This window comes from Balaenoptera musculus, chromosome 3 (assembly GCF_009873245.2).
Source record: "Balaenoptera musculus isolate JJ_BM4_2016_0621 chromosome 3, mBalMus1.pri.v3, whole genome shotgun sequence".
In the NCBI taxonomy this organism is placed as follows: domain Eukaryota; kingdom Metazoa; phylum Chordata; class Mammalia; order Artiodactyla; family Balaenopteridae; genus Balaenoptera; species Balaenoptera musculus.
This window is the reverse complement of record NC_045787.1, coordinates 56,046,302-56,062,071: the sequence shown is the minus strand read 5'-3', so window position 1 is coordinate 56,062,071 and position 15,770 is coordinate 56,046,302. Positions and strand designations below refer to the sequence as shown.

The window sequence follows — 15,770 nt, the reverse complement described above, 5'->3', positions numbered from 1 at the left end:
AAACAAATAAAAATAATCCCTATTAAACAATTTCTATACTTCTGGGTTATAGTCCAAATGAAGTTTTCCTATACAATCAGTTAAAACTAAGTAACAGACCAATCTATATGCCTGTCTAAATGGTGATACAAAGTTCAACACCAATTATCCATTGCTTACCTAGCTTGCCTTGTCCTAAAGTCTATGATGTAGCTATTATTACTATAAACAAGAGTACAAAAACACACAAACCAACTGATAAATTATATATTACATGTTTATTAAGAGCACAACTTTTATGTAAAATTTACATTTTTATGAAAAAATCAAAAATATTTACAAAATTTTGTAAGATTTGCATTGTTCTAATTACAACTCAAAGTAGTAAATAACAATTCTTAAAAACTCACATTTGTTAGAGTTCTGTGTTTACAAGTTCTTGGTTAAAGAGGCAGCTACAAAGTTTATCACTATACATAAGCAAGAACCAGCTTGCTAAATACATTTCCGATTGAAAATCTATTGGTCTTTTTTACACCATTAGTGGATTTTTAAATGAAAAAAATCAATATAAACTCATATGGCTTCAAAATTGTAACCTGCACCCAATACAAATTTATGTATCAGCACTTGGTATGAAGACTGTGGTAATTAGGAAAGTGCAGAAGTTTAACCATTTCACTAGTTTGTACATTGTAAGGTAATACTTGATTAAAAACAGACATGGTGAGTATAATGGTGTCTGAATTCCAACAATAAAATATTAACTGCCCAATAAAAGCAGTTTGACTGCAAAGCAGTTACAGTTAAGATTCCAGTAAGGGACTGTAATTGGCATTTAATAGAGTACAATATAAGTTAGAAATTCTAATTTTGTCCACTATTTAGTAAAGATGAAAATTTTAGCGAATTCTCTTATGTATTGCTTTAGTCAAATCTAAATTTAGAATTGGGCTAACATGGATATATTAAGCACATATTGTGTTATATATATTACTAATGAGTAGATTTTCTGCTGTATTTAATATAGCAAGATGTTATATAAATGTCTAGTAGGAGGGGTTTTATTTTCTGGAAAGCTTAACAGAACAATTAGTGGTTTTATATAAATTATCATATATAACACATTTTATTACTTCTATGCAAAATGCAGGACACTGGTACTTACAAATAAATTTCCCATTTGTAAATTATGAAACTGTGTCCAAAATATTTAATTCCTTCAATTAATCAGGATTTGCTATAAAGTTAGGATATTTACTATTTAATATTAGTAATATTAAGAAATGCTTAACCCAATCCATCATTTCAAATAATTTCCCTATTTTTAGCAGGTGGCAATTAAGTAAGAACAAGAACATACAAATTGGTAATTTTTCCAATTGTTGAAAATGCCAAAACTAATCTTTTCTAAAGTGTGTTCCTCACAAACTACTACAAAATTCATGCTCACAACACATTCAGGAAATAAATGTACAGATTTCCAATAATAGAGTGAAGGGAAATGTTAAATTGAGAGTTAAAATACCAGTTACCAATTTATCATTACAGTTTTGCAGAACTTTCTGATGAGGTTAAGGTGGAATATCTGAAGGTAATTTTTTCCCCTGTAAACATATGCCATTAGTTATTTCTCTAGTGGCTACAGTGTATCACTAAAGAAGCGAGCCAGGGTTCTTGAGTATAAATTGTCCTTTAGTTATTCTGAACTCCCTTCCCAATTGCGGCCAAAGGTATTTATGAAAATTGCAATTATCTTGTAAAAATCCTTGACTACTCTAAGATTCTGAATAGAAGATCCAGACTGTTAGGAAAAAGTGAGGCACATTAATGAACACAAACTAGATAGGCACATTTCTGGGTTTTGTTATTGTTTTACAAGGCACACATTATGCAATCCATATAAAAATAAATTAAATCTACAGCATTAATTCTTCAAAACAATCACAACTTCTATAAAGTTAACTGCAGAAGTAAATTTCTCTGCCGTCTTTTGCAAGCTTATTTTAAAACACATTGCACTTGAGGATTAAAAAAAAATCATACAAAACACCATTTACACTTTATTAATATGTTTATATGAGAATCAAATTATAGATTTTGCAAACACCTTGGACTCTGGTCTGATTACTTTATGGCACAAAACTCAATTTGATTGAGTGTTATAAATGAACATTATCCAAAACTTAGAATTCACATTCTGTCTGTATCCATTCAATATCAAAACTTATAAAATTTCAAAATTATCTCTGACTCTAAAAACTTATGGAAAGCTAAATTATTTTGTGCTTGCTCTCCTGAAATTTCAGGCCTGATATTACACTATAACCACAGACACTGAAGATAATTTAAAATTTCAGCCTATAAAAACTTCATTTTACTGAGAATCTGAATAAATGTGTTTCCTGAATATTGCAGTTGATCATTTACAGCGTTGAAAATCATTTCAGTGCTATTTCTTTCGATGACTCACTTCAAAAGTGCAATTTAATGTTTGTAGTCAGCTCTTAAAGACATAATACAAGTTAGAATAGTGTTTGGAAAGAACAGATAATGCAGAATGGCAGGTTTGTACTACTCCCTTGAGCCAACCACTTTCCCAGGTCCATCAACAATCTGCCAAGTATCGTCCTGAAAAACACCAAGCAGACCTTTGCAATTATAATTTCAAATGAACTCGAAGGAGAATATTTTCACTGTGGTTACAGATACAAACCCCAGTTCCCATCTGCTGTTTACAATACATTAGAATCAGATCACAGGTGTTCAGCTATACTGACCATGAGTACTCTCTCTCCCAGGTGTGTCTCTATCTGGCACCTTGTACCAAAGGTCAAAGAAAAAATTTCCATGCCTTTAGACTATAAACTACTTGACAGTCGTTTAGTAAATGTTAGAATACAAATGTTTCCCATGTACATTATAAAGCTTGAAATCTCCCAACTTACCAGTGGCAAACCGCTTCTTTACTAAGGAAAGCCTATAGCCAGTGCCTACAAGTTCAATATCTACTCCTGAGAGGGTACTTCCCTCGCTGAGGAATTGCACTGCAAGTGTTGTGGGTTTACTGGGTCCTTCTGAAAGATCAAATTTTGCTCTGAGGGACCCAGAACCTACAAGGAAAAGAACAAAGAACTTACACAGGATAATATATTTCACACCAAAAAAGGCAAATGAGCAAGTAAGCTGAACTGTGTTTGTCCTATGCCAAATTCGTGAAATGTGTACAGCAAACAAATCAATGTCCTGTTTTCAAATCAGACTTTATTCAGTGAATCTGAATTTTCGTTAAGTAATCTTCATCCATGCTTCTCTTTGACTTAATAATAATCTTCAGAGGTATTTACTATTGAGATTCCTATGCTATATGCATGTTAAAATGAGTCAAAAGATAAGTCTGAGGGCAGCTCAGAAGAAAGCCCTAGAAGGGATGAGTGGGAATAAAGTCAAAAGGAAAGGACTGCTGAGTACCATATCATGGGGCAGGAGAGGTAAAGAAGCTAAGACAGCTAAGATTGGGAAGAGCTGTATCAACATTACTATTCTGTATTCACCCTTCTTTTTTTTTCCCCCCCTATATATATATATATATATTTTAACATCTTTACTGGAGTATAATTGCTTTACAATGGTGTGTTAGTTTCTGCTTTACAACAAAGTGAATCAGCTATACATATACATATATCCCCATATCCCCTCCCTCTTGTGTCTCCCTCCCACCCTCCCTATCCCACCCCTCTAGGTGGTCACAAAGCATGGAGCTAATCTCCCTGTGCTATGCAGCTGCTTCCCACTAGCTAGCTATTTTACATTTGGTAGTGTATAAATGGATAAAGAAGATGTGGCACATACATACAATGGAATATTACTCAGCCATAAAAAGAAATGAAATTGAGTTACTTGTAGTGAGGTGGATGGACCCAGAGTCTGTCATACAGAGTGAAGTCAGAAAGAGAAAAACAAACACAGTATGCTAACACCCTTCGTTTTAAAATTTAACTGGTCTAACATCATGCCAATTATGTCTGAGGGGCTTTCTTTTCAATATAACCATTTATTCAACATGACTCAGGCAGAAATAGTAAATAATTACGAATATTATAAATGCTGTTAAAAAAAAAAAAGGCTATGGGCACATAAAATGGTGTGGGGATGATGGGCCTGTATGTCAGGCAAAGGTAACTACAGGTACAGAGATGGGAGACCTGACAGAGCATGACGCATTTAAGGGAACTACATCTACACCAGAAGAGCTGGAGAAGAGGGTACAGGTGGAAGAGGGTGGCAGAAGATGAGACTAGACTGGCAGCAAGGAACAAGCTCTAAATATCTTTACAAACCACCATAAGAAATAACCGTAAGGAGCCACCAAAGATATGGAAGACAAAACATTTCAGATAAGTATCGTAGAAGGGCAGAAAGGTACAAGATGCAAGGTAGGGAAACCACCTAAGGTCAATAAAATAGTCTAGGACTCTAGGTGACAGGAAAAGGGGATCTGAACTAGGCTAAGGGGAAGGAAAGAAAGGAATGAATTTGAAAGATATTTAGGAGTTGAAATCAAGGGGTGAAAAGGAGGAGGAGCCTAGGAGGATTCCCAGGTTTCTGGCTGGGGAAAGGAGAATTGCTGGATAGTAGGAGTGACATTCTGTGATTCCCCGTATAGAAGCTGAACACTACAGAGAGAAATCTGGAAGAAAATACAACAATGACCCATCCTATACTATTGCACCTGGTGGCACAGATCAATTGGGAAGCTGAATTGCTGTATAATTCTTAACGCTTGCCCAAGCCCTCCTTAAACTTTTACAGTTCTTGATATGCAAAACTCAATTCTGTGAAAGTTCCACCACAGGCCAAGAGCAGCCACCTTGGCAATCCTTAAACTTTAGAATTATTTCCTGTCCCTCTTCTGGGCATAAAGGCAAAATAGAAATAGATTTCTGTTTTACAGTATTCTAATTTGGAGATCTTTTTTTTAAAGGCTGACTAACCAAATCAGAACCATATTTATAAGATGTTTCCATTTCCTCACATAGACACTCTGATACCTGAACAGCAGAGGGAAACTATTAATATAGCTGGTTAGAAAATTTGCATCTTATTTTTAAGAGAACAAACTCCCTTCTTGGTAAATATTTACAGTAATACTGGTTCATTAAATATGGGGAAAATATACCCTTTCTTCCTTGCTAACTGGTTGTAAACCCTCAATTCAAGTAGCATTTCTGGTTTACTTCCAGTTTCAACTAGGAATCTCAGTTTTGTCTCCCACAGCCATACAGTTAGAGTAAAAATCAGTACAGTTTACCATCTGAAAATAGGCAACCTTTAAGTACCAAACAGGAACAAAGGAACTAGAGATTAGCTAGGGTATTTCATACAATGTGTTGTTCTCTAGTAGTAAAAGTCTGGTTCAGCACAGCAGGTCTGAATCAACAGACAATACGAGGTATGTTCCTGGACTTTTATGCAGAAATACCTACGAGAAAAACTAATGATGATATGTTTTACATTTTGATCACATTATGCTTAAAATGTTTAAAAGGAAAAAGCTGAGCAAAACTTGAAACGCCAAAAAACCCTACTTAATAGGAAAAGTAACTGGAGATTAATTAGGCATTCAAAAGAGGGCAGGAGAACTCTCCTTTGATTAAGAGAAACTGCAAATAAAATGTTAAAGACTCGGGCTTCCCTGGTGGCACACTGGTTAAGAATCTGCCCGCCAATGCAGGGGACAAGCCCTGGTCCGGGGAGATCCCATGTGCTGTGGAGCAACTAAGCCCGTGCACCACAACTACTGAGCCTGCGCTCTAGAGCCCGCGAGCCACAACTACTGAGCCCGCATGCTGCAACTACTGAAGCCTGCGCGCCTAGAGCCCATGCTCCGCAACAAGAGAAGCCACCGCAATGAGAAGTCCGCGTACCGCAACGAAGAGTATCCCCCGCTCGCCACAACTAGAGAAAGCCCGTGCGCAGCAACAAAGACCCAACGCAGCCAAAAATAAATAAATTAAAAAAAAAAAAAAGTTAAAGTCTTGACTGTCCTGGGAATTATATTCTAAATTGAGCTAGGGGATATACTAGGAGTGATCAACTAACTAGCAGAGACTTTTTCTTTGCGTTGGGAACACAGATGCAGACATGGTGGGAGGAGGCGATTAACTTGCTTCTCCTTAAAATAATGATCACAGAATTAAAGGCTGTTGATGGTTAGTTTTAATAAGGGGAAATGACCAAGGTAAGGTTCTCCTGAGAGAGAAAAGACAGAGGGGCTTTTTAAGGCCTGGAAGCTTCTGCATGATTTCCGGGAGACCAGGAGGACCCCAAGAATGAGCTAAAGAGTGTGTTAATTAGTATCAATTAGTTTTCAGTTTCGATTATCAGGTTACCTAGACTTCTATAAATTTACTTTATTTAGGTATCTTCTCTTAATGGTAGCATATGAACATAAGCATTTACATAATATTTATAAAGCTATAGCAAAACATTATTTTTCTCAGAGAAAGCATATTCAATCTAGAAGAAAAAAAATGTGTTCTGAATCTCAACTGGTCCATTCTTATTATAAAGGTATTAACTTCCACCTAGTGGTCAGTTTTAGAACTGAAGGCATGAAATTCCAGGAGAAAATTTTCCACAAACATGCCTAAAAAATCCATTTAAACAACATTTTAACATCACATTATAAACAACAAAAAAAAACATGCACACACTTACCTCTATTTTCTGATTTTTCTGAAATACCAGAGAGTTTCCAAAAGGCTTTCATCTGTTCTGCATTCCTGTAAGAACAAATGTTTTCAGATAATGTGTCTAGTATAGTACCTTGTACATAAATGAACACTCACTAAATACATTTTAAATATTTCACTAGAACTATGGTGCTAGATTTACTTTGAATAGTATCACCTGGTGAAAATGTGTTTGAGTAATATAAATATAATACTATTATCTTTATAAATGGATATTTACCAAATTATGTAAACTCTTTTCATTTCTACTGATCAGAGGAAGGAAAACAATGCATAGGTGACCCAGTACCTTCATTACTCAAGGAAAACACAGTTTTATTACTAAACGGTGAAGCTAATATAAACGAAGAGTGGTTAGAGTCTATACTAATATTAATGGAGGGAACAAGAGAGGTAGTTAAGAGATGTAAAAACTAATACTAAAGACTAACCAGATAGGTATTCCTATAGATATGCTAGATGCTATACTTAATCCTATAAAATAATAATTATCTTTATTTTTAAAACGAAAAAAAAGAAAGTTTAGAGAAGTTACATACTTTGCCTAAGGGTAAAGTTGTATTGAATCATTCGAGTCTGGGTGGGGACAGCAAGACTAGTTTGTTTATTTTGGGTTGCGGCTACCATAGCTTGACTAGTAAAATGTACAGTACCTTTTATAGCATGGTTTCTTTGGGAAAATACACTAAACTTATAAGACAACTTTCAGAGCTGAGGTTCTAAGACTCAGGGATTGCAACAGAAACTTAGTAGGAATTCAGAAATCTACTTAATTTACCATATTGCAGGGGGAAGGGACTGCATGTTTGTGACTCCTCCATCCACTGGTACCACCACCTGTACGTTGGAAAGCACACTTGGTGCCACCATAGCTTCCGGGTTGTACTTATAATCCACTCTAAGATCTGTGGTGCCAGCACTACATTTCCAATATGTTGCAAGATTTAGAGGAGTGGACTGAATACCATTTGATGATACCTTTAAAGAGAGAAAAAACAAACAATTGCCTTTGACCTAAAAAAGTAAACAAGTCATGTTAATGACATACACTTGAACACAAGAGCTCACACACTCAAAAATAACGAGGGAGTTGTCTGTTGCTAGGCGGAGTGAAGCAGGCTCATCTCAAAGGCCTAAGTGTGGACCTGGGACTTTTTACATCAAAATTTCTGTGGTGCTTGTTTAAAATGCACATTCCACTGGCTCCAAATGCAGAAAACCTGGAGGCACACTGGTGGTACAGGGGTTAGCATAGCTGCCTTCCAAATGAAGATCTGATTCAACTGCTTAGGTACAGGGCACAGAAATCAGCGTGTTACGTGATTCTTATTTATGCATGTAATGTTTGAGAACCTCTCAACATTCAACATAGAGTTCTAAGATTCTTTATAAGAATTGAGATTTAAAACAGCTAGAAAAACTGGATCGCCACGCAGTTTTGCAAGCCTGGAGTTAGAATACTTCCAACTTGAAATGTTTAATTTTAATCACATGAACCACAGTAAATGGTGCAATTCCTTCCAATTCTTCAGTTCCTTGCTCAAATGACTTACTCCTTTTCAACGAGATCTACTCTGATCATCCTGTTTAAATTTACATTGGAAACTGTATTTTCACTCTTCCTTACCTTACCCTACAGACCTTCCTTTCTCCATAGCACAACATACATTATTTACTTACTATGTTTACTATTTCTCTATGCTACTCACAGCAATTAGCAAGCACTGAATAATAAATATTTGCTGAATGAATGATAAATAAATACTTGGAATAAACTTTAAGCCAACGTTAAGTGGCAGCACTTTTTTATTCTTTAAAGTATTTATTTACTAGAAACATAAGCCATTTTAATACAATTACCCTATTAAAAATTCAAATAAGACATAAATATATGAAACAGGAAATTTATCTCTTGGCATTCTTATTCCCCACTGTTTTTTTTTTAATTTTTAAATTTTATTTTATTTATGTTTTTATACAGCAGGTTCTTATTAGTCATCAATTTTACACACATCAGTGTAAACATGTCAATCCCAATCTCCCAATTCATCACACCACCACCCCCACCACCGCTTTCCTGCCTTGGTGTCCATACATTTGTTCTCTACATCTGTGTCTCAATTTCTGCCTGCAAACTGGTTCATCTGTACCATTTTTCTAGCTTCCACATATATGCATTAATATACGATATTTATATTTTTTCTCTCTCTGACTTACTTCACTCTGTATGAGTCTCTAGATCCATCCATGTCTCTACAGATGACCCAATTTCGTTCCTTTTTATGGCTGAGTAATATTCCATTGTATGTATGTACCATGACTTCTTTATCCATTTGTCTGTCGATGGGCATTTAGGTTGCTTCCATGACCTGGCTATTGTAAACAGTGCTGCAATGAACACTGGGGTGCATGTGTCTTTTTGAATTGTGGTTTTCTCTGGGTATATGCCCAGTAGTGGGATTGCTGGGTCATATGGTAATTCTATTTTTAGTTTTTTAGGGAACCTTAAAAGGAACCTCCTTTAGTTTTTTAAGGAACCTCCATAGTGGCTGTATCAGTTTACATTCCCACCAACAGTGCAAGAGGGTTCCCTTTTCTCCACACCCTCTCCAGCATTTATTGTTTGTAGATTTTCTGATGATGCCCATTCTAACTGGTGTGAGGTGATACCTCATTGTAGTTTTGATTTGCATTTCTCTAATAATTAGTGATGTTGAGTAGCTTTTCATGTGCTTATTGGCCATTTGTATGTCTTCTTTGGAGAAATGTCTATTTAGGTCTTCTGCCCATTTTTGGATTGTGTTGTTTGTCTTTTTAATATTGAGCTACATGAGCTGTTTATATATTTTGGAGATTAATCCTTTGTCCGTTGATTCGTTTGCACATATTCTCTCCCATTTTGAGGGTTGTCTTTTCGTCTTGTTTATGGTTTCCTTTGCTGTGCAAAAGCTTTTAAGTTTCATTAGGTCCCATTTGTTTATTTTTGTTTTTATTTCCATTACTCTAGGAGGTGGATCAAAAAAGATCTTGCTGTGATTTATGTCAGAGAGTGTTCTTCCTATGTTTTCCTCTAAGAGTTTTATAGTGTCCAGTCTTACATTTAGGTCTCAAATCCATTCTGAGTTTATTTTTGTGTATGGTGTTAGTCTTACTCTCCACTGTTAACATCATGGTACATGTACTTCCAAACTTTCTAGGGATGCAAACATAGATCTGTCTCATTCTTTTAAATGGCCACAGTAATTAATTTAATCAATATCTTCCTCTGTGGATGTGTACTTAGGTGGTTTCCAAGCAATGCTGCAGTGAATATCCTTTCTACCTTCCCCCCACCACCCCCACCCTTCAATTTGTGTGATTTCCAAAGAACAGATTTCTGGAACTGGAATTGTTGAGTTAAAGGTTACATATACTCAATGACCTAACAGAGTTACCTTCTAAGAGGTTCTATTAATTTGTACTCCTATCAATAAGTGGTCACACCTCTCCTAATAGAGCAGTCTTTTTCATTTTTGTCAATCTAATGAGGACTAAAACTGGTATCTCATTGTTGTCTTAATATTCATTGTTCTGATTACTACTGACATGGAGCATCTTTCGGTAAGTTAGCTGAGTTATTCATCTTTTATTTCTAATTTATAAGGGCTCTTTGGAGTAAACCTTTTGGTCTATCTTACAATATTACACATGCTTTTCCCTCAGATTAAATACTGATTCTGTTTAAGGGTTTGTGTGTTTTAACCAAACATCTTATAAACACACATATTTCTTTCTTTTTGTCTCAAGTATCTCATTCTCTTATTGCATGACTTCTGGGTTTTGTATTGTATTCAGAAAGGTCTTCCACACTTCAAGATTAAAATATGTAATAAACATTTATAACACATACACAACACACATGCATACATACCCAGATATACATATATTCATCCATGCTTTATTTTCATATCTTTATGGCTTCATTTATTATTATTAAACCTTTGATACATGCAGATTTTATTTTGGTTAAAGGTATGAGCTAGGGATTCAGCTGAATTTTTTTCCCCAAATCTCCAGCCTGCTGCCCCAGTATCATTTACTGAAAAATTAATCATTTCCACATTGTCTTGAAATGCTACTTTGTCATAGAAAGAATTTTCCGTTTATTCTTAGATCTATTTCTGGATATTCTAATCTGTTTCATTCATCTGGCCATCTATTGTTGTGCCAGTTCCAAACTATTTTAAATACTGTTGGCTTACAAAGTTTTCCCATTGAAACTAAAACATTACTCCACGTTACTGTTTAAAACTTTTCTTAACTTAATTTTCCGGGCTTTATTCCTCTGAGAACTTGAAAATACCGTCAAGTCTCCAGACACAAATATATAAACACCTCCACTGAGTTTCTGATCAGGATCACATTAAATTTATTAGCTAATTTAGAAACAGCTAAGCTTTCTACAATATGAGTCTTCCTTTAAATAAAGTATATCATTCTAACTATATTCAAGGCAGCAGAGATGGTGTTTCATAATTAGTTTAAAAAAATTTTTTGTGTGTTCACTGTAGCTACAGGAAAGGATGCTGTAACAGATCTTTTAAAAAAAGTTTTTTTAATTGAAGTATAATTGACATGTAACATTATATTAGTTTCAGGTGTACAGTGTAGTAATTTGATATTTATATACATTGTGAAATGATCACCACAGCAAGTCTAGTTACCCTCTGTCACCGTACATACAAAGTATTTTTTTCCTGTGGTGAGAACTTTTAAAATATACTCTTAGCAACTTTGAAATATGCAATACAGTATTATTAACTTTGGATACCATGCTGTACATTACATCCCCATCACTTATTTATTTTATAACCAGAAGTCTGTAAATTTGACCCCCTTCAGCCATTTCACCCACCCCTAACCCCCTGCGCCTCTAGCAACCACCAATCTGTTCTCTGTATCTATGAACTTGGTCTGGTTTGTTTGTTTTTTAGATTCCACACATAAGTGAGATCAAACCATCTCTGTCTTCCCTGATTCATTTCACTTAGCATAATGCCCTCAAGGTCCATCCATGTGGTTGCAAACGGCAAGGTTTCATTCTTTTTTAATGGCTGAATAGTATTCCATTGTGTATATACAGCAAATCTTCTTTATCCATTCATTTATTGATGAACACTTGGGTTTTTCCATATCTTGGCTACTGTAAATAACACTGCAATGAACATTGGGGTCCAAAAATCTTTTCAAATTAGTATTTTCATTTTCCTCAGATAAATACCCAGAAGTGGAATTGCTGGATCATATTGTAGTTCTATTTTTAATTTTTTGAGGAACCTCCAAACTGTCTTCCATAGTGGCTACATCAATTTACATTCCCACCAACAGTGCACAAAGGTTCCCTTTTCTCTACATTCTTGTCTTTTTGATGACAGCCATTTTCACAGGTGTGAGATGACAGCTTATTGTGGTTTTGATTTGCACTTCCTAATCATCAGTGATGCTGAGCAACTTTTCATCTATCTTTTGGCCATCTGTATGTCTTCTTTGGAAAAATGTCTATTCAGATCCTCTGTCCACTTTTAAAATCAGATTGTTTGTTTTGCTATTGAGTTGTATGTTCTTTATAGATTTTGGATATTAACCCCTTATCAGATATATTGTTTGCAAATAATCTTCTCCCATTCAGTACATTGCCTTTCCGTTTTGTTGATGATGTTCTTCGCTGTGCAGCTTTTTAGTTTAATGTAGTCCTGCTTGTTTAATTTTGCTTTTGTTGCCTTTGCTTCTGAAGTCAAATCCAGAAAATGATCACCAAGGCTGATGTTAAGAAGCTTACCACCTATGTTTTCTTCTATGAGTTTCAGGGTTTCAGGTCTTGCATTCAAGTCTTTAATCCACTTTGAGTCAATTTTTGTGTATGGTATAAGACAGTAGTCTAGTTTCATTCTTTTGCATGTGACTAATTTAGTTTTCCCAATACTATTTTTTTTTTAACATCTTCCCAATACTATTTATTGAAGAGACTGTCCTTTCCCCAATGTTTATTTATTCTTGGCTCCTTTTGTCATAAATTAATTGAGCATGTATGTGTGGGTTCATTTCTGAACTCTCTATTCTGTTCCATTGATCTATGTGTCTATTTTTTTGCCAATACCATGTTTTGATTACTATACCTATGTCATATGGTTTGAAATCAGGGAGCGTGATGCCTCTAGCTTTTTGTTCTTTCTCAAGATTGCTTTGGCTATTTCGGGTCCTTCGTGATTCCATACAAATTTTAGGATAGTTTATTCTATTTCTGTGAAAAATTGCCAGTGGAATTTTAACAGTTATTGCATTAAACCTGTGATTGCTTTGGGTAGTATGGATATCTTAACAATTTTAATTCTATCGATGAGCATGGAGTATCTTTTCATTAAGTTTTGTCTTTAATTTCTTTCATCACTGTCTTATAGTTTTCAGTGTACAGGTCTTTCACCTCTGTGGTTGAATTTATTCCTAAGTATTTTATTCTTTTTGATGCAATTGTAAATGGGATTATTTTCTTAATTTCCTCTGCTAGTTCATTATCAGTGTATAGAAACACAATAGATTTTTATATATTTTGAGTTTTACAAAATTACTGAATTCATTTATTATTCAGTTTATTCATTTATTATTCAGTATTCTAAGTTTTTTTTCTTATGGAGTCTAAAGGTTTTCTACATATAATATGTCAGCTGCAAAGAGTGACAATTTTACTTCTTCCTTTCTAATTTGGATGCCTTTTCTTTTTCTTGCCTAATTTATCTGGCTAGAACTTTAATACTATGTTGAATAAAAGTGGTGAGAGTAGGCATCCTTGTCTTGTTCCTGATCTTAGAAGAAAAGCTTTCAGATTTTCACCACTGAGCATATTAGCTATAGGCTTGTCATATATGGCATTTATTATGTTGAGGTATGTTCCCTCTATACCCACTGTGTTGGGAGTTTTTATCATAAATGGATGTTACATTTTGTCAAATGCTTTTTCTGTAATCCACTGAGATGATCATGATTTTCATGTTCATTTGTTAATGTGGTGTATCATGTTGCTTGATTTCTGGATGTCAAACCATCCTTGCATCCCTGGAATAAATCCCACTTGATCATGGTGTATGACCCTTTTAATGTATTGTTGCAGTTGGTTCGCTAATATTTTGTTGAGGATTTCTGCATCTATGTTCATCAGGGATATCAGCCCATAATTTTTTCTTCTAGTGTCCTTGTCTGGTTTTGGTATCAGGGTAATGCTGGCCTCATAAAATGAGTTTGGAAGTGTTCCCTCCTTTTCTATTTTTTGGGAAGAGTTTGAGAAGAATTGCTGTAATTCTTTTAATGTCTGGTAGACTTTGGTAGTGAAACCGTTTGATCCCGGACTTTTGTTTGTTGGAAGGTTTCTGATTATGGATTCATATCTCCTTACTAGTAATCTATTCATATTTTCTACTTCTTCATGATTCAGTGTTGGAAAGCTGGCTGTATGTCCCTAGAAATGTATACATTTCTTGTAGGTTGCTGGCAATGCGTTGGCATATAATTGTTCATGGTAGTATCTTATGAGTCTCTGTATTTCAGTGGTATTAGTTGTAACAGCTCCTCCTTCATTTCTGATTTGAGCCCTCCTTTTTTCTTGGTGAGTCTAGATAAAGGTCTGTCAATTTTGTTTATCTTTTCAAAAAACCAGCTCTTAGTTTCATTGATCTTTTTAGTCTCTAATTATTTCTGCTCTGATCTTTCTTATTACCTTCCTTCAACTAACTTTGGGCTCCGTTTGCTCTTCTTTTTCTAGTTACTTGAGGTGTAAAGTTAAGTTGTTTGAGATTATTCTTGTTTCTTGAGGTAGGCATGTATCACTATGAACTTCCCTCTTAGAAACTCTTCTGCTGCATCCCATGAATTTTTGGTATGTTGTATTTCCATTTTCATTTGTTTCAAAGTATTTTTTGATTTCTCCTTTGATTTCTTCATTGACCCGTTGGTTACTCAGTAGCATATTGTTTAATCTATCCATATTTGTGATTTTTCCAGTCTTCTTCTTGTAACTGATTTCTAGTTTCATACCACTGTGGTCCTAAAAGAGATGCTTGATTTGACTCCAATGTTAAATTTATTATGACTTGTTTTTTCACCTAATATATGGTCCTGGAGAATGTTCCATATGCAGTTGAGAAGAATGTGCACTCTGCTGCTTTTGGATGGAATGTTTTCTGTATATCTGTTAAGTCCATCTGGTCTAACATGTCATACATATAAGGCTGATGTTTCCTTATTGATTTCTGTCGGGATAACTTATCTATTAATAAGAGTGGGTATTAAAGTCCCCTACTATTACTGTATTGCTGTCTATTTCTCCCTTTAGGTCTGTTAACATTTGCTCTATATATTTAGGTGCTCCTATGTTGGGTGCATAATTATTTACAAATGTTAAACATCTTCTTGTTGGATTGACACCTTCATCAATTTGTAATGCCCTTCTTTGTCTCTTATTACAGTCTCTGTTTTAGTCTATGTTTTTCTGATATAAGTATAGCTACCCAAGCTTTCTTTTGGTTTCTGTTTGCATGGAACATCTTTTTCCATCCCTTCAACGTTCATTCTGTGTGTGTCCTTACATCTGAAGGAAGCATCTTATAGGCAGCATATAAATAGGTCTTATTTTTTTAATCCATTCAGCCACTCTATGTCTTTTGATTGGAGAATTTAGTCCATTTACAATTAAAATAATTATTGACAGGTATGTATTCACTGCATATTGTTAATTATTTTCTGGCTGTTCTGTTCTCTTACTCTCTTTCTTTGTGGTTTGATGACTTTCTTTAGTGGAATGGTTAATTTCTTTCTCATTATCTTTTGTGTATCTTCTATAGGTTTTTGCTTGGTTGTTACCATGAGGCTTACATGTAACAACCTACATAACAGTCCATTTTAAGCTGCAAACAACTTAAGTTTGAATGCATTCTAAAGGTCTACAGTTTTACCCCCCCCTCTATTTTCTGTTTTTGATGTCACATTTTACATCTTTTTATCTTGTGT

At 34.9% G+C, this 15,770-nt stretch overlaps 1 protein-coding gene across 2 annotated transcripts in view; it reads right to left on the bottom strand.

Moving 5' to 3' along the window:
• Positions 1-240: 240 nt before the first annotated feature.
• FCHO2 (FCH and mu domain containing endocytic adaptor 2) overlaps positions 241-15,770 on the bottom strand; it is a 116,467-nt gene continuing 100,937 nt past the window's right edge. The window contains exons 23-26 of one of the 2 annotated variants that reach the window (XM_036846399.1): positions 7,513-7,712; positions 6,700-6,764; positions 2,928-3,092; positions 241-2,610 (exon numbers count right to left, since the gene is read on the bottom strand). In XM_036846399.1, the coding sequence (XP_036702294.1) occupies positions 2,588-2,610; positions 2,928-3,092; positions 6,700-6,764; positions 7,513-7,712 (453 nt within the window). In that variant the 3' untranslated portion in view covers positions 241-2,587. The remainder of the gene's footprint in view (positions 2,611-2,927; positions 3,093-6,699; positions 6,765-7,512; positions 7,713-15,770) is intronic. The other variant, XM_036846400.1, reaches the window with a different exon arrangement.